The sequence below is a fragment of the Oncorhynchus kisutch genome, linkage group LG11 (assembly GCF_002021735.2).
Source record: "Oncorhynchus kisutch isolate 150728-3 linkage group LG11, Okis_V2, whole genome shotgun sequence".
NCBI lineage: Eukaryota > Metazoa > Chordata > Actinopteri > Salmoniformes > Salmonidae > Oncorhynchus > Oncorhynchus kisutch.
Genome location: NC_034184.2, coordinates 67733842 through 67754527, shown reverse-complemented (window position 1 = coordinate 67754527; position 20686 = coordinate 67733842). Strand labels below are relative to the sequence as shown.

General features: G+C 45.6%; 1 protein-coding gene across 2 annotated transcripts in view; it reads right to left on the bottom strand.

Annotated features, from left to right (window-relative positions):
* Nucleotides 1-20686, bottom strand: part of kcnh2b (potassium voltage-gated channel, subfamily H (eag-related), member 2b) — a 326635-nt gene that overhangs the window by 14439 nt on the left and 291510 nt on the right. For both annotated transcript variants that reach the window (XM_031836147.1, XM_031836148.1), the window contains 6 exons: nt 20107-20306; nt 17887-18139; nt 17150-17343; nt 16849-16951; nt 16233-16508; nt 15897-16086 (listed from right to left, as the gene is read on the bottom strand). In XM_031836147.1, the coding sequence (XP_031692007.1) occupies nt 15897-16086; nt 16233-16508; nt 16849-16951; nt 17150-17343; nt 17887-18139; nt 20107-20306 (1216 nt within the window). The remainder of the gene's footprint in view (nt 1-15896; nt 16087-16232; nt 16509-16848; nt 16952-17149; nt 17344-17886; nt 18140-20106; nt 20307-20686) is intronic.

Sequence of the window (20686 nt, the reverse complement as noted above, 5' to 3'; positions counted from 1 at the left end):
TCTGTCCATGTATGTCTCTGTCTCTGTATACCTCCTTCCCCATATTGCTCTGTCCATGTACGTCTCTGTATACCTCTTTCCCCATATTGCTCTGTCCATGTATGTCTCTGTCTCTGTATACCTCTTTCCCCATATTGCTCTGTCCATGTACGTCTCTGTATACCTCCTTCCCCATATTGCTCTGTCCATGTACGTCTCTGTATACCTCCTTCCCCATATTGCTCTGTCCATGTACGTCTCTGTATACCTCCTTCCCCATATTGCTCTGTCCATGTACGTCTCTGTATACCTCCTTCCCCATATTGCTCTGTCCATGTATGTCTCTGTATACCTCCTTCCCCATATTGCTCTGTCCATGTATGTCTCTGTATACCTCTTTCCCCATATTGCTCTGTCCCTGTATGTCTCTGTCCCTGTATACATCTTTCCCCATATTGCTCTGTCCATGTACGTCTCTGTATACCTTTCCCCATATTGCTCTGTCCATGTATGTCTCTGTCTCTGTATACCTCTTTCCCCATATTGCTCTGTCCATGTACGTCTCTGTATACCTCCTTCCCCATATTGCTCTGTCCATGTACGTCTCTGTATACCTCTTTCCCCATATTGCTCTGTCCATGTACGTCTCTGTATACCTCCTTCCCCATATTGCTCTGTCCATGTACGTCTCTGTATATCTCCTTCCCCATATTGCTCTGTCCATGTATGTCTCTGTCTCTGTATACCTCTTTCCCCATATTGCTCTGTCCCTGTATGTCTCTGTCCCTGTATACCTCCTTCCCCATATTGCTCTGTCCATGTACGTCTCTGTATACCTCTTTCCCCATATTGCTCTGTCCATGTATGTCTCTGTCTCTGTATACCTCTTTCCCCATATTGCTCTGTCCATGCATGTCTATGTCTCTGTATACCTCTTTCCCCATATTGCTCTGTCCCTGTATGTCTCTGTCCCTGTATACCTCCTTCCCCATATTGCTCTGTCCATGTACGTCTCTGTATTACTCCTTCCCCATATTGCTCTGTCCATGTACGTCTCTGTATACCTCTTTCCCCATATTGCTCTGTCCATGTACGTCTCTGTATACCTCCTTCCCCATATTGCTCTGTCCATGTACGTCTCTGTATGCCTCCTTCCCCATATTGCTCTGTCCATGTATGTCTCTGTCTCTGTATACCTCTTTCCCCATATTGCTCTGTCCATGTACGTCTCTGTATACCTCCTTCCCCATATTGCTCTGTCCATGTACGTCTCTGTATACCTCCTTCCCCATATTGCTCTGTCCATGTATGTCTCTGTCTCTGTATACCTCTTTCCCCATATTGCTCTGTCCATGTATGTCTCTGTCTCTGTATACCTCTTTCCCCATATTGCTCTGTCCATGTACGTCTCTGTATACCTCTTTCCCCATATTGCTCTGTCCATGTACGTCTCTGTATACCTCCTTCCCCATATTGCTCTGTCCATGTATGTCTCTGTATACCTCCTTCCCCATATTGCTCTGGTCCATGTACGTCTCTGTATACCTCTTTCCCCATATTGCTCTGTCCATGTACGTCTCTGTATACCTCCTTCCCCATATTGCTCTGTCCATGTATGTCTCTGTATACCTCCTTCCCCATATTGCTCTGTCCATGTACGTCTCTGTATACCTCCTTCCCCATATTGCTCTGTCCATGTACGTCTCTGTATACCTCTTTCCCCATATTGCTCTGTCCATGTACGTCTCTGTATACCTCTTTCCCCATATTGCTCTGTCCATGTATGTCTCTGTCTCTGTATACCCTCTTATCCCCATATTGCTCTGTCCATGTACGTCTCTGTATACCTCCTTCCCCATATTGCTCTGTCCATGTACGTCTCTGTATACCTCCTTCCCCATATTGCTCTGTCCATGTACGTCTCTGTATACCTCCTTCCCCATATTGCTCTGTCCATGTACGTCTCTGTATACCTCCTTCCCATATTGCTCTGTCCATGTATGTCTCTGTATACCCCCTTCCCCATATTGCTCTGTCCATGTACGTCTCTGTATACCTCTTTCCCCATATTGCTCTGTCCCTGTATGTCTCTGTCCCTGTATACATCTTTCCCCATATTGCTCTGTCCATGTATGTCTCTGTCTCTGTATACCTCCTTCCCCATATTGCTCTGTCCATGTACGTCTCTGTATACCTCCTTCCCCATATTGCTCTGTCCATGTATGTCTCTGTATACCTCCTTCCCCATATTGCTCTGTCCATGTATGTCTCTGTATACCTCTTTCCCCATATTGCTCTGTCCCTGTATGTCTCTGTCCCTGTATACATCTTTCCCCATATTGCTCTGTCCATGTACGTCTCTGTATACCTTTCCCCATATTGCTCTGTCCATGTATGTCTCTGTCTCTGTATACCTCTTTCCCCATATTGCTCTGTCCATGTACGTCTCTGGATACCTCCTTCCCCATATTGCTCTGTCCATGTACGTCTCTGTATACCTCTTTCCCCATATTGCTCTGTCCATGTACGTCTCTGTATACCTCCTTCCCCATATTGCTCTGTCCATGTACGTCTCTGTATATCTCCTTCCCCATATTGCTCTGTCCATGTATGTCTCTGTCTCTGTATACCTCTTTCCCCATATTGCTCTGTCCCTGTATGTCTCTGTCCCTGTATACCTCCTTCCCCATATTGCTCTGTCCATGTACGTCTCTGTATACCTCTTTCCCCATATTGCTCTGTCCATGTATGTCTCTGTCTCTGTATACCTCTTTCCCCATATTGCTCTGTCCATGTACGTCTCTGTATACCTCCTTCCCCATATTGCTCTGTCCATGTACGTCTCTGTATACCTCTTTCCCCATATTGCTCTGTCCATGTACGTCTCTGTATATCTCCTTCCCATATTGCTCTGTCCCATGTATGTCTCTGTCTCTGTATACCTCTTTCCCCATATTGCTCTGTCCCTGTATTCTCTGTCCCTGTATACCTCCTTCCCCATATTGCTTCTGTCCATGTACGTCTCTGTATACTCTTCCCCATATTGCTCTGTCCATGTACGTCTCTGTATACCTCTTTCCCCATATTGCTCTGTCCATGTATGTCTCTGTATACCTCTTTCCCCATATTGCTCTGTCCATGTATGTCATCTGTCTCTGTATACCTCCTTCCCCATATTGCTCTGTCCATGTACGTCTCGTATACCTCTTTCCCCATATTGCTCTGTCCATGTATGTCTCTGTCTCTGTATACCTCTTTCCCCCATATTGCTCTGTCCATGTACGTCTCTGTATACCTCCTTCCCCATATTGCTCTGTCCATGTACGTCTCTGTTATACCTCCTTCCCATATTGCTCTGTCCATGTACGTCTCTGTATACCTCTTTCCCCATATTGCTCTGTCCATGTATGTCTCTGTCTCTGTATAACCTCTTTCCCATATTGCTCTGTTCCATGGTACGTCTCTGTATACCTCCTTCCCCATATTGCTCTGTCCCTGTATGTCTCTGTCTCTGTATACTCTTTCCCCCATATTGCTCTGTTCCTGTATGTCTCTGTATACCTCTTTCCCCATATTGATATGTCCATGTACGTCTCTGTATACCTCCTTCCCCATATTGCTCTGTCCATGTACGTCTCTGTATACTCCTTCCCCATATTGCTCGTCCATGTACGTCTCTGTATACCTCCTTCCCATATTGCTCTGTCCATGTATGTCTCTGTATACCTCCTTCCCCATATTGCTCTGTCCATGTATGTCTCTGTCTCTGTATACCTCTTCCCATATTGCTCTGTCCATGTACGTCTCTGTATACCTCCTTCCCCATATTGCTCTGTCCATGTACGTCTCTGTATACCTCTTTTCCCCATATTGCTCTGTCCATGTACGTCTCTGTAACCTCCTTCCCCATATTGCCTCTGTCCATGTACGTTCTGTAATACCTCCTTCCCCATATGATCTGTCCATGTATGTCTCTGTCTCTGTATACCTCTTTCCCCATATGCTCTGTCCCTGTATGTCTCTGTCCTGTATACCTCCTTCCCCATATTGCTCTGTCCATGTACGTCTCTGTATACCTCTTTCCCCATATTGCTCTGTCCATGTATGTCTCTGTCTCTGTAATACCTCCTTCCCCATAGTTGCTCTGTCCATGTACGTCTCTGTATACCTCTTTCCCCATATTGCTCTGTCCCTGTATGTCTCTGTCCCTGTATACCTCTTTCCCCATATTGCTCTGTCCATGTATGTCTCTGTCTCTGTATACCTCCTTCCCCATATTGCTCTGTCCATGTACGTCTCTGTATACCTCCTTCCCCATATTGCTCTGTCCATGTACGTCTCTGTATACCTCTTTCCCCATATTGCTCTGTCCATGTATGTCTCTGTCTCTGTATACCTCTTCCCCATATTGCTCTGTCCATGTCTCTGTCCCTGTATACCTCTTTCCCCATATTGCTCTGTCCATGTATGTCTCTGTCTCTGTATACCTCCTTCCCCATATTGCTCTGTCCATGTACGTCTCTGTATACCTCCTTCCCCATATTGCTCTGTCCATGTACGTCTCTGTATACCTCCTTCCCCATATTGCTCTGTCCATGTACGTCTCTGTATACCTCTTCCCCATATTGCTCTGTCCATGTATGTCTCTGTCTCTGTATACCTCTTTCCCCATATTGCTCTGTCCCTGTATGTCTCTGTCCCTGTATACCTCCTTCCCCATATTGCTCTGTCCATGTACGTCTCTGTATACCTCTTTCCCCATATTGCTCTGTCCATGTACGTCTCTGTATACCTCTTTCCCCATATTGCTCTGTCCATGTATGTCTCTGTATACCTCTTTCCCCATATTGCTCTGTCCATGTATGTCTCTGTCTCTGTATACCTCCTTCCCCATATTGCTCTGTCCATGTACGTCTCTGTATGCCTCTTTCCCATATTGCTCTGTCCATGTATGTCTCTGTCTATGTATACCTCTTTCCCCATATTACTCTGTCCATGTACGTCTCTGTATACCTCCTTCCCATATTGCTCTGTCCATGTACGTCTCTGTATACCTCCTTCCCCATATTGCTCTGTCCATGTACATCTCTGTATACCTCTTTCCTCATATTGCTCTGTCCATGTATGTCTCTGTCTCTGTATACCTCTTTCCCCATATTGCTCTGTCCATGTACGTCTCTGTATACCTCCTTCCCCATATTGCTCTGTCCCTGTATGTCTCTGTCTCTGTATACCTCTTTCCCCATATTGCTCTGTTCCTGTATGTCTCTGTCTCTGTATACCTCTTTCCCCATATTGCTCTGTCCATGTACGTCTCTGTATACCTCCTTCCCCATATTGCTCTGTCCATGTACGTCTCTGTATACCTCCTTCCCCATATTGCTCTGTCCATGTACGTCTCTGTATACCTCCTTCCCCATATTGCTCTGTCCATGTACGTCTCTGTATACCTCCTTCCCATATTGCTCTGTCCATGTACGTCTCTGTATACCTCCTTCCCCATATTGCTCTGTCCATGTATGTCTCTGTATACCTCCTTCCCCAAATTGCTCTGTCCATGTACGTCTCTGTATACCTCTTTCCCCATATTGCTCTGTCCCTGTATGTCTCTGTCCCTGTATACATCTTTCCCCATATTGCTCTGTCCATGTATGTCTCTGTCTCTGTATACCATCTTCCCCATATTGCTCTGTCCATGTACGTCTCTGTATACCTCCTTCCCCATATTGCTCTGTCCATGTACGTCTCTGTATACCTCTTTCCCCATATTGCTCTGTCCATGTACGTCTCTGTATACCTCCTTCCCCATATTGCTCTGTCCATGTACGTCTCTGTATACCTCCTTCCCCATATTGATCTGTCCATGTATGTCTCTGTCTCTGTATACCTCTTTCCCCATATTGCTCTGTCCATGTATGTCTCTGTCTCTGTATACCTCCTTCCCCATATTGCTCTGTCCATGTATGTCTCTGTCTCTGTATACCTCTTTCCCCATATTGCTCTGTCCATGTACGTCTCTGTATACCTCTTTCCCCATATTGCTCTGTCCATGTATGTCTCTGTCTCTGTATACCTCTTTCCCCATATTGCTCTGTCCATGTATGTCTCTGTCTCTGTATACCTCCTTCCCCATATTGCTCTGTCCATGTACGTCTCTGTATACCTCTTTCCCCATATTGCTCTGTCCATGTATGTCTCTGTCTCTGTATACCTCTTTCCCCATATTGCTCTGTCCATGTACGGTCTCTGTATACCTCCTTCCCCATATTGCTCTGTCCATGTACGTCTCTGTATACCTCCTTCCCCATATTGCTCTGTCCATGTACGTCTCTGTATACCTCCTTCCCCATATTGCTCTGTCCATGTATGTCTCTGTATACCTCCTTCCCCATATTGCTCTGTCCATGTACGTCTCTGTATACCTCCTTCCCCATATTGCTCTGTCCATGTACGTCTCTGTATACCTCCTTCCCCATATTGCTCTGTCCATGTACGTCTCTGTATACCTCTTTCCCCATATTGCTCTGTCCATGTATGTCTCTGTCTCTGTATACCTCTTTCCCCATATTGCTCTGTCCATGTACGTCTCTGTATACCTCCTTCCCCATATTGCTCTGTCCATGTACGTCTCTGTATACCTCTTTCCCCATATTGCTCTGTCCATGTACGTCTCTGTATACCTCCTTCCCCATATTGCTCTGTCCATGTATGTCTCTGTCTCTGTATACCTCCTTCCCCATATTGCTCTGTCCATGTATGTCTCTGTCTCTGTATACCTCTTTCCCCATATTGCTCTGTCCATGTACGTCTCTGTATACCTCTTTCCCCATATTGCTCTGTCCATGTATGTCTCTGTCTCTGTATACCTCTTTCCCCATATTGCTCTGTCCATGTATGTCTCTGTCTCTGTATACCTCCTTCCCCATATTGCTCTGTCCATGTACGTCTCTGTATACCTCTTTCCCCATATTGCTCTGTCCATGTATGTCTCTGTCTCTGTATACCTCTTTCCCCATATTGCTCTGTCCATGTACGTCTCTGTATACCTCCTTCCCCATATTGCTCTGTCCATGTACGTCTCTGTATACCTCCTTCCCCATATTGCTCTGTCCATGTACGTCTCTGTATACCTCCTTCCCCATATTGCTCTGTCCATGTACGTCTCTGTATACCTCTTTCCCCATATTGCTCTGTCCATGTACGTCTCTGTATACCTCCTTCCCCATATTGCTCTGTCCATGTACGTCTCTGTATATCTCCTTCCCCATATTGCTCTGTCCATGTATGTCTCTGTCTCTGTATACCTCTTTCCCCATATTGCTCTGTCCCTGTATGTCTCTGTCCCTGTATACCTCCTTCCCCATATTGCTCTGTCCATGTACGTCTCTGTATACCTCTTTCCCCATATTGCTCTGTCCATGTATGTCTCTGTCTCTGTATACCTCTTTCCCCCATATTGCTCTGTCCATGTACGTCTCTGTATACCTCCTTCCCCATATTGCTCTGTCCATGTACGTCTCTGTATACCTCTTTCCCCATATTGCTCTGTCCATGTACGTCTCTGTATATCTCCTTCCCCATATTGCTCTGTCCATGTATGTCTCTGTCTCTGTATACCTCTTTCCCCATATTGCTCTGTCCCTGTATGTCTCTGTCCCTGTATACCTCCTTCCCCATATTGCTCTGTCCATGTACGTCTCTGTATACCTCTTTCCCCATATTGCTCTGTCCATGTACGTCTCTGTATACCTCTTTCCCCATATTGCTCTGTCCATGTATGTCTCTGTATACCTCTTTCCCCATATTGCTCTGTCCATGTATGTCTCTGTCTCTGTATACCTCCTTCCCCATATTGCTCTGTCCATGTACGTCTCTGTATACCTCTTTCCCCATATTGCTCTGTCCATGTATGTCTCTGTCTCTGTATACCTCTTTCCCCATATTGCTCTGTCCATGTACGTCTCTGTATACCTCCTTCCCCATATTGCTCTGTCCCTGTATGTCTCTGTCTCTGTATACCTCTTTCCCCATATTGCTCTGTTCCTGTATGTCTCTGTATACCTCTTTCCCCATATTGATATGTCCATGTACGTCTCTGTATACCTCCTTCCCCATATTGCTCTGTCCATGTACGTCTCTGTATACCTCCTTCCCCATATTGCTCTGTCCATGTACGTCTCTGTATACCTCCTTCCCCATATTGCTCTGTCCATGTATGTCTCTGTATACCTCCTTCCCCATATTGCTCTGTCCATGTATGTCTCTGTCTCTGTATACCTCTTTCCCCATATTGCTCTGTCCATGTACGTCTCTGTATACCTCCTTCCCCATATTGCTCTGTCCATGTACGTCTCTGTATACCTCTTTCCCCATATTGCTCTGTCCATGTACGTCTCTGTATACCTCCTTCCCCATATTGCTCTGTCCATGTACGTCTCTGTATACCTCCTTCCCCATATTGATCTGTCCATGTATGTCTCTGTCTCTGTATACCTCTTTCCCCATATTGCTCTGTCCCTGTATGTCTCTGTCCCTGTATACCTCCTTCCCCATATTGCTCTGTCCATGTACGTCTCTGTATACCTCTTTCCCCATATTGCTCTGTCCATGTATGTCTCTGTCTCTGTATACCTCCTTCCCCATATTGCTCTGTCCATGTATGTCTCTGTCTCTGTATACCTCTTTCCCCATATTGCTCTGTCCATGTACGTCTCTGTATACCTCTTTCCCCATATTGCTCTGTCCATGTATGTCTCTGTCTCTGTATACCTCCTTCCCCATATTGCTCTGTCCATGTACGTCTCTGTATACCTCCTTCCCCATATTGCTCTGTCCATGTACGTCTCTGTATACCTCCTTCCCCATATTGCTCTGTCCATGTACGTCTCTGTATACCTCCTTCCCCATATTGCTCTGTCCATGTATGTCTCTGTATACCTCCTTCCCCATATTGCTCTGTCCATGTACGTCTCTGTATACCTCCTTCCCCATATTGCTCTGTCCATGTATGTCTCTGTATACCTCCTTCCCCATATTGCTCTGTCCATGTACGTCTCTGTATACCTCTTTCCCCATATTGCTCTGTCCCTGTATGTCTCTGTCCCTGTATACATCTTTCCCCATATTGCTCTGTCCATGTATGTCTCTGTCTCTGTATACCTCCTTCCCCATATTTCTCTGTCCATGTACGTCTCTGTATACCTCCTTCCCCATATTGCTCTGTCCATGTACGTCTCTGTATATCTCCTTCCCCATATTGCTCTGTCCATGTATGTCTCTGTCTCTGTATACCTCTTTCCCCATATTGCTCTGTCCCTGTATGTCTCTGTCCCTGTATACCTCCTTCCCCATATTGCTCTGTCCATGTACGTCTCTGTATACCTCTTTCCCCATATTGCTCTGTCCATGTACGTCTCTGTATACCTCTTTCCCCATATTGCTCTGTCCATGTATGTCTCTGTATACCTCTTTCCCCATATTGCTCTGTCCATGTATGTCTCTGTCTCTGTATACCTCCTTCCCCATATTGCTCTGTCCATGTACGTCTCTGTATACCTCTTTCCCCATATTGCTCTGTCCATGTATGTCTCTGTCTATGTATACCTCTTTCCCCATATTACTCTGTCCATGTACGTCTCTGTATACCTCCTTCCCCATATTGCTCTGTCCATGTACGTCTCTGTATACCTCCTTCCCCATATTGCTCTGTCCATGTACGTCTCTGTATACCTCTTTCCTCATATTGCTCTGTCCATGTATGTCTCTGTCTCTTTATACCTCTTTCCCCATATTGCTCTGTCCATGTACGTCTCTGTATACCTCCTTCCCCATATTGCTCTGTCCCTGTATGTCTCTGTCTCTGTATACCTCTTTCCCCATATTGCTCTGTTCCTGTATGTCTCTGTCTCTGTATACCTCTTTCCCCATATTGCTCTGTCCATGTACGTCTCTGTATACCTCCTTCCCCATATTGCTCTGTCCATGTACGTCTCTGTATACCTCTTTCCCCATATTGCTCTGTCCATGTACGTCTCTGTATACCTCTTTCCCCATATTGCTCTGTCCATGTATGTCTCTGTCTCTGTATACCTCTTTCCCCATATTGCTCTGTCCATGTATGTCTCTGTCTCTGTATACCTCCTTCCCCATATTGCTCTGTCCATGTACGTCTCTGTATACCTCCTTCCCCATATTGCTCTGTCCATGTATGTCTCTGTATACCTCCTTCCCCATATTGCTCTGTCCATGTACGTCTCTGTATACCTCCTTCCCCATATTGCTCTGTCCATGTACGTCTCTGTATACCTCCTTCCCCATATTGCTCTGTCCATGTACGTCTCTGTATACCTCTTTCCCCATATTGCTCTGTCCATGTATGTCTCTGTCTCTGTATACCTCTTTCCCCATATTGCTCTGTCCATGTACGTCTCTGTATACCTCCTTCCCCATATTGCTCTGTCCATGTACGTCTCTGTATACCTCTTTCCCCATATTGCTCTGTCCATGTACGTCTCTGTATACCTCCTTCCCCATATTGCTCTGTCCATGTATGTCTCTGTCTCTGTATACCTCCTTCCCCATATTGCTCTGTCCATGTATGTCTCTGTCTCTGTATACCTCTTTCCCCATATTGCTCTGTCCATGTACGTCTCTGTATACCTCTTTCCCCATATTGCTCTGTCCATGTATGTCTCTGTCTCTGTATACCTCTTTCCCCATATTGCTCTGTCCATGTATGTCTCTGTCTCTGTATACCTCCTTCCCCATATTGCTCTGTCCATGTACGTCTCTGTATACCTCTTTCCCCATATTGCTCTGTCCATGTACGTCTCTGTATACCTCCTTCCCCATATTGCTCTGTCCATGTACGTCTCTGTATACCTCCTTCCCCATATTGCTCTGTCCATGTACGTCTCTGTATACCTCCTTCCCCATATTGCTCTGTCCATGTACGTCTCTGTATACCTCTTTCCCCATATTGCTCTGTCCATGTACGTCTCTGTATACCTCCTTCCCCATATTGCTCTGTCCATGTACGTCTCTGTATATCTCCTTCCCCATATTGCTCTGTCCATGTATGTCTCTGTCTCTGTATACCTCTTTCCCCATATTGCTCTGTCCCTGTATGTCTCTGTCCCTGTATACCTCCTTCCCCATATTGCTCTGTCCATGTACGTCTCTGTATACCTCTTTCCCCATATTGCTCTGTCCATGTATGTCTCTGTCTCTGTATACCTCTTTCCCCATATTGCTCTGTCCATGTACGTCTCTGTATACCTCCTTCCCCATATTGCTCTGTCCATGTACGTCTCTGTATACCTCTTTCCCCATATTGCTCTGTCCATGTACGTCTCTGTATATCTCCTTCCCCATATTGCTCTGTCCATGTATGTCTCTGTCTCTGTATACCTCTTTCCCCATATTGCTCTGTCCCTGTATGTCTCTGTCCCTGTATACCTCCTTCCCCATATTGCTCTGTCCATGTACGTCTCTGTATACCTCTTTCCCCATATTGCTCTGTCCATGTACGTCTCTGTATACCTCTTTCCCCATATTGCTCTGTCCATGTATGTCTCTGTATACCTCTTTCCCCATATTGCTCTGTCCATGTATGTCTCTGTCTCTGTATACCTCCTTCCCCATATTGCTCTGTCCATGTACGTCTCTGTATACCTCTTTCCCCATATTGCTCTGTCCATGTATGTCTCTGTCTCTGTATACCTCTTTCCCCATATTGCTCTGTCCATGTACGTCTCTGTATACCTCCTTCCCCATATTGCTCTGTCCATGTACGTCTCTGTATACCTCCTTCCCCATATTGCTCTGTCCATGTACGTCTCTGTATACCTCTTTCCCCATATTGCTCTGTCCATGTATGTCTCTGTCTCTGTATACCTCCTTCCCCATATTGCTCTGTCCATGTATGTCTCTGTATACCTCCTTCCCCATATTGCTCTGTCCATGTATGTCTCTGTCTCTGTATACCTCTTTCCCCATATTGCTCTGTCCATGTACGTCTCTGTATACCTCCTTCCCCATATTGCTCTGTCCATGTACGTCTCTGTATACCTCTTTCCCCATATTGCTCTGTCCATGTACGTCTCTGTATACCTCCTTCCCCATATTGCTCTGTCCATGTACGTCTCTGTATACCTCCTTCCCCATATTGATCTGTCCATGTATGTCTCTGTCTCTGTATACCTCTTTCCCCATATTGCTCTGTCCCTGTATGTCTCTGTCCCTGTATACCTCCTTCCCCATATTGCTCTGTCCATGTACATCTCTGTATACCTCTTTCCCCATATTGCTCTGTCCATGTATGTCTCTGTCTCTGTATACCTCCTTCCCCATATTGCTCTGTCCATGTATGTCTCTGTCTCTGTATACCTCTTTCCCCATATTGCTCTGTCCATGTACGTCTCTGTATACCTCTTTCCCCATATTGCTCTGTCCATGTATGTCTCTGTCTCTGTATACCTCCTTCCCCATATTGCTCTGTCCATGTACGTCTCTGTATACCTCCTTCCCCATATTGCTCTGTCCATGTACGTCTCTGTATACCTCCTTCCCCATATTGCTCTGTCCATGTACGTCTCTGTATACCTCCTTCCCCATATTGCTCTGTCCATGTATGTCTCTGTATACCTCCTTCCCCATATTGCTCTGTCCATGTACGTCTCTGTATACCTCCTTCCCCATATTGCTCTGTCCATGTATGTCTCTGTATACCTCCTTCCCCATATTGCTCTGTCCATGTACGTCTCTGTATACCTCTTTCCCCATATTGCTCTGTCCCTGTAGGTCTCTGTCCCTGTATACATCTTTCCCCATATTGCTCTGTCCATGTATGTCTCTGTCTCTGTATACCTCCTTCCCCATATTGCTCTGTCCATGTACGTCTCTGTATACCTCCTTCCCCATATTGCTCTGTCCATGTACGTCTCTGTATACCTCTTTCCCCATATTGCTCTGTCCATGTATGTCTCTGTCTCTGTATACCTCTTTCCCCATATTTCTCTGTCCATGTACGTCTCTGTATACCTCCTTCCCCATATTGCTCTGTCCATGTACGTCTCTGTATATCTCCTTCCCCATATTGCTCTGTCCATGTATGTCTCTGTCTCTGTATACCTCTTTCCCCATATTGCTCTGTCCCTGTATGTCTCTGTCCCTGTATACCTCCTTCCCCATATTGCTCTGTCCATGTACGTCTCTGTATACCTCTTTCCCCATATTGCTCTGTCCATGTACGTCTCTGTATACCTCTTTCCCCATATTGCTCTGTCCATGTATGTCTCTGTATACCTCTTTCCCCATATTGCTCTGTCCATGTATGTCTCTGTCTCTGTATACCTCCTTCCCCATATTGCTCTGTCCATGTACGTCTCTGTATACCTCTTTCCCCATATTGCTCTGTCCATGTATGTCTCTGTCTATGTATACCTCTTTCCCCATATTACTCTGTCCATGTACGTCTCTGTATACCTCCTTCCCCATATTGCTCTGTCCATGTACGTCTCTGTATACCTCCTTCCCCATATTGCTCTGTCCATGTACGTCTCTGTATACCTCTTTCCTCATATTGCTCTGTCCATGTATGTCTCTGTCTCTTTATACCTCTTTCCCCATATTGCTCTGTCCATGTACGTCTCTGTATACCTCCTTCCCCATATTGCTCTGTCCCTGTATGTCTCTGTCTCTGTATACCTCTTTCCCCATATTGCTCTGTTCCTGTATGTCTCTGTCTCTGTATACCTCTTTCCCCATATTGCTCTGTCCATGTACGTCTCTGTATACCTCCTTCCCCATATTGCTCTGTCCATGTACGTCTCTGTATACCTCCTTCCCCATATTGCTCTGTCCATGTACGTCTCTGTATACCTCCTTCCCCATATTGCTCTGTCCATGTACGTCTCTGTATACCTCCTTCCCCATATTGCTCTGTCCATGTACGTCTCTGTATACCTCCTTCCCCATATTGCTCTGTCCATGTATGTCTCTGTATACCTCCTTCCCCATATTGCTCTGTCCATGTACGTCTCTGTATACCTCTTTCCCCATATTGCTCTGTCCCTGTATGTCTCTGTCCCTGTATACATCTTTCCCCATATTGCTCTGTCCATGTATGTCTCTGTCTCTGTATACCTCCTTCCCCATATTGCTCTGTCCATGTACGTCTCTGTATACCTCCTTCCCCATATTGCTCTGTCCATGTACGTCTCTGTATACCGCTTTCCCCATATTGCTCTGTCCATGTATGTCTCTGTCTCTGTATACCTCTTTCCCCATATTGCTCTGTCCATGTACGTCTCTGTATACCTCCTTCCCCATATTGCTCTGTCCATGTACGTCTCTGTATACCTCTTTCCCCATATTGCTCTGTCCATGTACGTCTCTGTATACCTCCTTCCCCATATTGCTCTGTCCATGTACGTCTCTGTATACCTCCTTCCCCATATTGATCTGTCCATGTATGTCTCTGTCTCTGTATACCTCTTTCCCCATATTGCTCTGTCCATGTATGTCTCTGTCTCTGTATACCTCCTTCCCCATATTGCTCTGTCCATGTATGTCTCTGTCTCTGTATACCTCTTTCCCCATATTGCTCTGTCCATGTACGTCTCTGTATACCTCTTTCCCCATATTGCTCTGTCCATGTATGTCTCTGTCTCTGTATACCTCTTTCCCCATATTGCTCTGTCCATGTATGTCTCTGTCTCTGTATACCTCTTTCCCCATATTGCTCTGTCCATGTACGTCTCTGTATACCTCCTTCCCCATATTGCTCTGTCCATGTACGTCTCTGTATACCTCCTTCCCCATATTGCTCTGTCCATGTACGTCTCTGTATACCTCCTTCCCCATATTGCTCTGTCCATGTATGTCTCTGTATACCTCCTTCCCCATATTGCTCTGTCCATGTACGTCTCTGTATACCTCCTTCCCCATATTGCTCTGTCCATGTACGTCTCTGTATACCTCCTTCCCCATATTGCTCTGTCCATGTACGTCTCTGTATACCTCTTTCCCCATATTGCTCTGTCCATGTATGTCTCTGTCTCTGTATACCTCTTTCCCCATATTGCTCTGTCCATGTACGTCTCTGTATACCTCCTTCCCCATATTGCTCTGTCCATGTACGTCTCTGTATACCTCTTTCCCCATATTGCTCTGTCCATGTACGTCTCTGTATACCTCCTTCCCCATATTGCTCTGTCCATGTATGTCTCTGTCTCTGTATACCTCCTTCCCCATATTGCTCTGTCCATGTATGTCTCTGTCTCTGTATACCTCTTTCCCCATATTGCTCTGTTCATGTACGTCTCTGTATACCTCTTTCCCCATATTGCTCTGTCCATGTATGTCTCTGTCTCTGTATACCTCTTTCCCCATATTGCTCTGTCCATGTATGTCTCTGTCTCTGTATACCTCCTTCCCCATATTGCTCTGTCCATGTACGTCTCTGTATACCTCTTTCCCCATATTGCTCTGTCCATGTATGTCTCTGTCTCTGTATACCTCTTTCCCCATATTGCTCTGTCCATGTACGTCTCTGTATACCTCCTTCCCCATATTGCTCTGTCCATGTACGTCTCTGTATACCTCCTTCCCCATATTGCTCTGTCCATGTACGTCTCTGTATACCTCCTTCCCCATATTGCTCTGTCCATGTACGTCTCTGTATACCTCCTTCCCCATATTGCTCTGTCCATGTACGTCTCTGTATACCTCTTTCCCCATATTGCTCTGTCCATGTATGTCTCTGTCTCTGTATACCTCTTTCCCCATATTGCTCTGTCCCTGTATGTCTCTGTCCCTCTACGCCTCTGTCCCTCTACGCCTCTGTATGTCTCTGTCTCTCTATGTCTCTGTCCCTCTACGCCTCTCTATGTCTCTGTCTCTCTATGTCTCTGTACCTGTTGAGTTGCTTCTGCAGCAGGTCCAGTCTGTTCTCCAGCTCGGTGCGCTGCCTGCGGCCAATGCTGTTGAGGGGCGTGTTAAGAGGGGGAGGGTAGGGCAGGCTGCAGCGCGGCAGTTCCTGGTACTCACGACTGCCCCGACTCTCACCCCAGAAACTGAAGATGTTGGACACCCCTGAAAATGCTCCTGGTTGTGAAGAGAGGGGAGAGGAAGGAAGGGGTAAAGAACAGGGTATACTGTTTTACATGAATGTGCCCTAGGGTATGTCTGCTATGGAAGATAATGAGGTGTGTGTGTGTATCGTTTGTTTCCACATTGATGCCCAGACCCACCTGTGAGTGCATTGCAGGTGTTGCCCCCCTTTGGGTCTCCGTCCCCCTCGGGAGTGTCGCTGAAGTTCAGGGTGGTGGCCTGAGCCGGGGACATCTCATGCAGAGCTGATGGAGGGGCAGGGCATGTGACCACAGACTCCTCCCCTTCATCGCCACTGGAGTGGGAGGACACTGAGCTCAGAGGCCCCTCCCCCTGGTTACTGGCCGCCTCCTTCTGTCTCCGCCGTAGTGGTTTATTGTCTCTCTCCTTTTTAATTTCTCCTGCATCTGCATCATCTGAGAGGACAAGTTGAGTTGCTGATGATAACGACTTTACTGAGGAAGAATGTACTTATTATAACTGTGAAATGTGGTTGTCTCCTCTAGCTATGAGTACGTGACTTATTGTAAGTCGCTCTGGATAAAAGCATCTGCTAAATGACTAAATTGTAAATGTAAGAAACAAGGACAGATGATGACACACTGCATGGAAATGGAAAACTTTGTGATGAACAACTGAGTGTGCATGGGAGTCATCATTGAGTATTAGGGGTTTTCTTCTAGGCACCACGGAGAAAATAATACGTTTTGCACTCATGAACAGAAATGAAGGTGTGAAAGGGAAAGTGGTGGTTACCCTTCTCTGTCCGGCGCCGGAATGATAGTTTGCGTCTGCGCAGTTTGTTGAATCCTATACAGTCTGAGTTGTCACTTTCTGGAGAGCCAGGAATCATATTGGTCTGCAGGGATTGACAAAGAAAACAGCTAGAAAAATCACAAACTGATGTTAGAGGGCTTATATAGGTCCTCCATAGGGATGCACAATGGAAAGAATTCCCCAATTCATTCATTCATTCACCCTTTTGCATTCATACGTGAATATTTGAATGTGCGTTTTTATGGCCTTGACCTGTCTTGAGGAAGTTAGGGTCACTCACATCCCGGAGGTTAAAGGTTATCTCCAGGTTCATCCAGAAGTGGTCGGAGAACTCGGGGTACATGTTTAACACCTCCAGGACGTCCTCTCTGTGGATCTTATGGAGGTCACAGTAGGTCAGAGCTCTCACATCGGCGTTAGACTTCCCAGCTCGCCCGTAAAGGTTGATGGGCTCACCAAATATGTCATTCTTCCCTGTGAGTGAAGAGAGGACACTTCTACATGCACCGAAAAATGCTCATGTTTTACACTGCTATGTTATTGCTGGGAAGTTACATGGCAAATGTACAATAACTCCAAATGGTACATAGCAGTGCTTGTTCAATGAAGTAGCATTTCACCCTTCTCGGCTGCCCAGAGTTTGAAGCTGTATGAGGTATAAATTGGGTCATATTTCTGCCCAGTAGATGGCAGTGTTGGCCTATATATTATTTTTTATTCGGGAGAATTGCCTTTGAAAGTCTGTATATCTTATTTGCCCATCTCTGACCATCATGAGTTTCCCTAGCACATCATATCTGAATATACCAAATTCACTTTGTTCTTCAATTCATTTCCCCTTTGGCTTGGTACATGCTACTCTAGCAACAGTAGACCCTATAGAGTGACAGTAGAGCCCATAGTCTTTCATTTGGTAGCCTATACATGCTAGACTAGCCGTAGAACCTGGACAAACCTGGACAATCTGGGTTGATACATGCTACAGTAATAGTAGCTCCTATCGTCTATCATCCTCACCCAAGATGGCCACCACCACGTCGCCTCGGAGGATCTCGATGGAGCCGCGGGAGATGAAGTAGATGGCGGTGAGCACGTCGCCGGCGTGCACCAGGGTGTCGCCGGGCGGGGCGTGGGTGGTCTTGAACTTCATGGCCAGGGCTCGCAGGCAGCCCTTAGTGGAGCCCTTGAAGGCTTTGCAGTTCTCCAGGAGGGTACGGTTGAGGTGGAGGCAGATGTCAGCCTGGAGACACTCTGGGAACCCCTTCAACACCTGGTAGCGGGGGAGAGAGGGCGGGAGGTGGGAGGGGGAGGGGGAGGGGGAGAGAGGGGGATAGAGAGAGAGAGAGGGGGATAGAGAGAGCGATAGAGTGTTACTGTCTAGCGAGTCTATGACAAGCAGTGTAGATGTCACTGCTGTCTTTGAACAACAAACCTTAAACAAATTCTCTGAAAAATGTAATTTTCTGATATGTAGAGGCAAATCAAATGTTTACCCAAAACAATTACAATATTTCATCAGCAATCTGCCTTAGTAATACTTTCACTTGTAAGGCTGCAGCTCTACCTATGTAGTTAAAATGATACTAGAAACTAATTTAATGATTTTCCCCTCTAGCAAGGGGCTTCCCCCAATTTTTCAGAGAAAAGAGTAGGAGTTTTTCTATGTGCGACTCGACCAACGTCTCGAAAACACCCCCTCATCTTGATCCGACACCGCTCTCATTGAAGCCATGGAAGTTCAAGGCCGACCCCGGTACCACAGCCATTGTTAGCAGAAAACAGGATCCCCATTACAGTCAATGGAAAAATGCAGATTTTCGTGATCAATCTTCGTGTAAAAAAAAGTATAATCAAATAAAATCATGGAACCAATAATGACTTCTAATAAACCAGATGTATGTACTTGAACTGATTCTTTTAAAATCTCACACAGAACGAAGTAATGAGGATAATTTAGTTGCTAATGGCAGCCTGCAGTACCCAGTTCAGCATTCAACTTGAGTTATTTAATGAGAGGCGGCAGCACTGAACTAACCTGCAACATCACTTCCTGGAGTAGCTGAAACTGTGCATATTGTCATGAGACGCCATCAAAACCAACTTCATTTGTCTTCAATGCACTATTGAGTCTTTACATAGGAATGAATGGTGTCACGTGATCAATGGCTTTGTCCATTCATATATACAGTCATTGGTCCATCTCTACACAGCCCAGACAGACAAACTGTTACGGACATGGCAGCCACATTTCCTCATCAATAAAAGACAGAGTATATACAACTGACCTTCAGTCAGAGAGACATCAGGCCGGGGCTACATCACAACGACCACTATAATCACCACAACAAGCATTTCACTTATCCAACACAGTTCAATGGACTCTCAACCTAACATAATGAGGAAGTTGAGTTAACAAGCGACGCGGCTTGTTTGTTTCCTCTATCTTTTACATAATAATAATAATAATAATAATAGTAATAATTGACATTAAACACGGGAGTTAAAGGGGCAAGCTGCTGTTATTTAATCCATTTTTGTACTGAAATGTACCCATTGATTCTTGAACAACACAGTGCATTCGGGAATGTATTCAGAAAGAGATCAGAAAGGGGGCAAACACACACACACACACACACACACACACACACACACATACCGTGTGTGTGTATGAATCATAGCATTCATGTACAGAATGTCAGGAATGGCAACCTTGCCATTAAAGTCAAGTTTTAAAGTTAATTTCCTGCATTTTGCCATGGGGAGGAGAGAAGATTTAGCAATTTTATAACTAATTTCATGCCATTCTTCTCATTTTTCCAGGGGGCGGAGAGACAAATGTGCAGTTTTACAGCAAATTTCCTGCAATTCTACACATTTAGCCAAAGGGTGGAGGCAAATGTTTGCAGCTTTTAATATGATAACAGATGATCAACTGGCCCCACCCCGGTCGGTAATTGGACCATGCTTACTACAAGTTTAGATAGCTGGCCGCCAGACTAACTTGCCAATATAAAACATTTTAGCTGACATGGACTAATTGACTGACTGCTGATGCACAACCACATCTCAAGTTGAGACCGTGACTGAGTTCCTAAAAATAAAGGTACCCATCCCTGATGTATGTGTTTACGTCTATGCACTGTGTTGATGTCAATGTGCTGTGTGTATCTTTATGTGTATGTTCTGTCTTTTGTGTGTGTGTGTGTGTGTGTGTGTGTGTGTATGTATATCACTCACAGCATTCATGTCGATGCCGTTAGTGTAGGACCAGGCGTGTTGGAAGTACTCCTCCAGCCGCTGCCTCAGTGGGTTTGGGATCTGGTGGAACCGGATGAACTCTCGGACCCGCAGCATCTGGGTGTGGTACCTCGCTGTACCCGAGTACAACCTCTGGATGATGGCCGACACGTTCCCAAAGATGCTGGCGTACATCAGAGCTGTAGGTTTGAGAGGAGAGAAGAGAGTTAGGATTTTGTGAATAGAATACTACTGCTGTCTACGACACCTTGGGCACTGTGAGTTGAGAAACGATCAACGTTATGGTATCTCAGATGTGTGTGACTGTATGTGCCATGGCCCTTCATGTCTAGGGCTGTGGCGGTCGCGAAACTTCATCAGCCGGTGATTGTCAAGCAAATAAGTGTCGGTCTCACGCTAATTGACTGTTAATTAACATAAACACATTTAGCATCTCCTGGCTTCCACACAAGCTACTAATGCTGACCTATAGGAAACATCTACATTTTTAAAAGTCTAATAAATCCATGTCATATAGCCTATACCTTCACAATAAATCCATGATTTATTTTAGAAAGAA